The sequence below is a fragment of the Haplochromis burtoni genome, unplaced genomic scaffold, assembly GCF_018398535.1.
Source record: "Haplochromis burtoni strain Fernald_Lab_line unplaced genomic scaffold, NCSU_Asbu1 Contig_1134, whole genome shotgun sequence".
In the NCBI taxonomy this organism is placed as follows: domain Eukaryota; kingdom Metazoa; phylum Chordata; class Actinopteri; order Cichliformes; family Cichlidae; genus Haplochromis; species Haplochromis burtoni.
In genome coordinates, this window is record NW_024583495.1 from 60,758 (window position 1) to 64,416 (window position 3,659).

General features: G+C 37.7%; 1 protein-coding gene across 1 annotated transcript; it reads right to left on the reverse strand.

Annotated features, from left to right (window-relative positions):
* Positions 1 to 19: 19 nt before the first annotated feature.
* On the reverse strand, positions 20 to 3,217 carry LOC102306717. The gene is made up of 4 exons (XM_005952092.2): positions 3,106 to 3,217; positions 2,731 to 2,820; positions 689 to 1,042; positions 20 to 453 (listed from the first exon to the last, which is right to left on the reverse strand). Exons 1-4 carry the CDS (start codon positions 3,116 to 3,118, stop codon positions 293 to 295), a joined length of 618 nt encoding a protein of 205 aa, XP_005952154.1. The 5' UTR covers positions 3,119 to 3,217; the 3' UTR covers positions 20 to 292.
* Positions 3,218 to 3,659: the final 442 nt, after the last annotated feature.

Sequence of the window (3,659 nt, forward strand, 5' to 3'; positions counted from 1 at the left end):
CATTTAGGGTATGCACAAATGTGAACACATGTAGGGTATGCATAAATGTGAACACATGTAGGGTATGTACACATGGTAGTGTATGTACACATGTGCTAAGAGTGTAGTGAAGATACACCCATGCCAATAGTATAGTGCAGGTACACCTGTGTTTACAGTCTGGTGTACTGTAAGGTCACAGTGTAATGTAATGTAGGCTTAGAATACTACTGGCTTACACTATAGTATATTGTAGACACATCTGTGTTTACAGTATAGTATACTGTAGTTACACTTATTGTCTTACTATTGTTTACACTTGTGTTTCAGAGGGTAGTGCCGTATATTTACAGTGGGCACATTGTTTTTGCACAACAACTGCAAATGCAGCAACAACAACAACAACCAAAACTGAAACTGTCAGACCAACTATCAGTTCAGTCTTGCCTCCATCTTTCTCTTGTCTTGGTGGCCCTGCAGGTGAGAAACAGGTGTGAGGTGTCAGCTGTCAGGTAGGTGATGAGTGAAGAACAGAACAGAATCCATTTCCTCTTCAAACTGCTGTCAGACATTATCTACTGCATTCTGATCACATCACTCAGACCAGCTGCTTTCTACAAAGTCTCATCAACAACATCTTTAGAAACAAACAACAATCAGGAAGCAGCTTCACCTCTGATCACACACACACTCAACTCTACTCACTCACCTGGAGGATCAACAACACTCAGGCTGAAGGTGCAGATGGGATCACTGTCCAGATATGCTCTCTTCCAGCGTTTTCTGCTTATGCGAACCTGATATATACCAGCATCAGCAGTCGTAACATTCTTCAGAATCAAAGACACGTTTCCATCTGTCATCTGATTGTCCTGCAGAACCACCCGGTTCTTAAAAGACTGATGCTGTTTGGTAGGATCAGATTGATTGTCCCGGTACAGAAGGACATATTTTTTCCCCAGATCAGGTCTACTCCACTCTAGGCCAATAATGGTTTTACCATTTAAAGCTTGACATGGCAGAGTTGTGTTTTTGCCAAACACAGCAGTCACATTTATCCGGTCTGAATGAGAGAAAAAAGAGAAAGGCAATATTGACTTCTAACCCAGCCAACCACAGTGTGAAAACCTAGAGTGAGAAAGCCCTGATTACCCAAACCCCCTGCTGAATGGAAATAGTGAGTTTACATTTGACACAATCACATCAGTTTATCTTAAAACTATTTGTAAAAATATGGCAAATTTCACCGTTTTGGGTGATATACTCAAAGTCCAGCATGCTGCAGGCATGTCCCCATTTTTACAAACACAAAAGCTATGAAGTTTCAACAAGGGGATTAAAAACCCAAGCAAAAGTCATTTGATACATTTCCACATCTTCAGCTGATATCCATCCACAACATTATTAAAAAAAACAAACCCTGCCATTACTTAGTTTGAGTTCTTTTTTCCCCCCAACACAGACTTGATGTGTTTACTGTAGGTGTGCAGTCGCCTCATTTTGAGCAAGCAAACCCTGACTGGGACTACTGCTCTGAATAGGAGTTAGTTTACCATTAGGGAACAGTTTGTTTTAATAGATTACGAAATAAGTAATCCTTCTTATAATCCTACTGCTAGTTCGAGACAACTGAACCCAATAAAATCAACTATTATTGTGTTAAAGTGTCTTGAATTATTATAAGTGTCTCCACATAGATGTTTTTTCATCAAGCAAGAAGTCTTCTGGAGATAAAAAAAAAAAAAAGGCCTACACATGATGTCTGCAGCTCAGCTTCAAACCAGATTCTTACAGGACACTTCACTGGTTTGAACAATGGAGGGATGCCTCAATTGTTTTGCATTTTGCATTTAGATTTTACAGCGCAAAGTGAAAAAAGAAAAAGAAAAGTAAAAGTAGTATTCGTACTATGTTTATTTTACCAGTGGTGTATTAGAAATAATGAAAGGATTTAAAAAGCAGCTAAATGGACCCTTTAAATGAATTGACTCAATTTTATGAGCAATTAAATTCCCAAATAAAACTAATGTTTTTACCAGGAAAATAATACATGTGTAGAATATGTGATACTAGTAGCGGAGGTCATGGCTTTTTCCTTTGAAATACTGTATCACACACAAAATTCAAGACTCACATATGATTATATTATACAGATACACATAAATTTTTAGGACTTTAGCCCAAAACTCCTGAAAATGTACTTTTGTGTAGTCTAGGAGGAAGGCACGACTCGTTTGTGTTTTGGAAGCACATATTCTACTTTTTAAACGAATCTTGTTAATTACAATTAACATAAAAATTTTACATTTTATATATAATATATATTATATTATATTTTAGTATGAAAGCTCAGATCCTAAATATCTAGAATCATCATGTTGACATATGTAAAAATATACTCAGGGGTTGTTTATTCCTCCATTAACTATGATCATAATTAATCATTAATAATCATTAGTAAACTCCAGACATGGACGCCAGAATTCCAATGAATTTCATTTAACCTCTGCAAAGAAATCAGTCGTGAATTCAATGAGTTGTGAGGTTTTTTTCTGGGTGTGTGTGTTCAATGAGGCCTTTGAACAATACAGCGGCTGGTGGCGCAATTCCAAAGAACTTCTTTTTAAAATTTTTGTTGTGACACTGCTGCCCAGGTCTCCCTTGAAAATCGATTTTTAATCTCAATAGAATAAAAAAAGATTCGGGCTAGGCCCAAAGTCATTTTCTATATCAGAAAATAGTTTAACTCACCACCGGAGGAAGAAGGGATGAAAATGGCCAGTAAAATCAACCGGAGCCAGAATGAAGACGTTGCATCAGACATTTCAGCTGTCCGAAAAACTGAACGGAATGAAAGATTAATGATTAAATTGAATCTACCGAGTCAAATTAGTTCAAATTTAAACGTAAAGATGTTAAAAGTTTTTGGTCATCTCCTTTCACTTAAATAGTTTTTTCCAAAGAAACATCTGAAGAAACAACAGCTCGCACCATATAACATTAACATAGAGTATACGGCGGCATGCAGGAAGCATGAGGGAAACATCGACACGTAAAATTACTGACACAGAGTTTCTCATCATCCTGTGAAGTCAAATTAAAGCTGTCATTAAAGCAAGAACAAACCTTGAGTCGACATGTAATCGAGATTGTAAAATTCCACAGTAACACAACGAGTTACTTCCGCGAACACTTAGGTGCGCTCCTCTTTACCTTTAGGGATCACGTGATTTCTTGTAGCTGTGACAACCACTTCTACCAGGTAGACACGTAAACGCATTTTTTTTTTTTTTGCTGTTGTTGTTTAATCTTACAATAAAAATCAATGTATCTCCAGTTTGAGGTCAATCATATTTTTTTAATGAAAAACAAACTTGTGTTTCACAATCGAATCATTCCACCTGTAGTGCATATACACCTGTAGTGGTTTAGAGTATAGCGCTATAATCTAAACCAGCGGTCCCCAACCCCCGGGCCTCGGACCGGTCCCGGTCCCGGTCCGCGAGTCGTTTGGTACCGGGCCGCGAGAGTTGAGGCTCAGGTGTGAAATGTGTGGTTTTCAGGGTTTTTATCGGTTTTCAGCGTTATTTTGTTATCGTTTTTATCGTTAACTCGGTTTAACTGTCTTTTCACGTATGTTATGAATAAATCTTCTTTTTTTTCGGTACCGGTACTAGTTT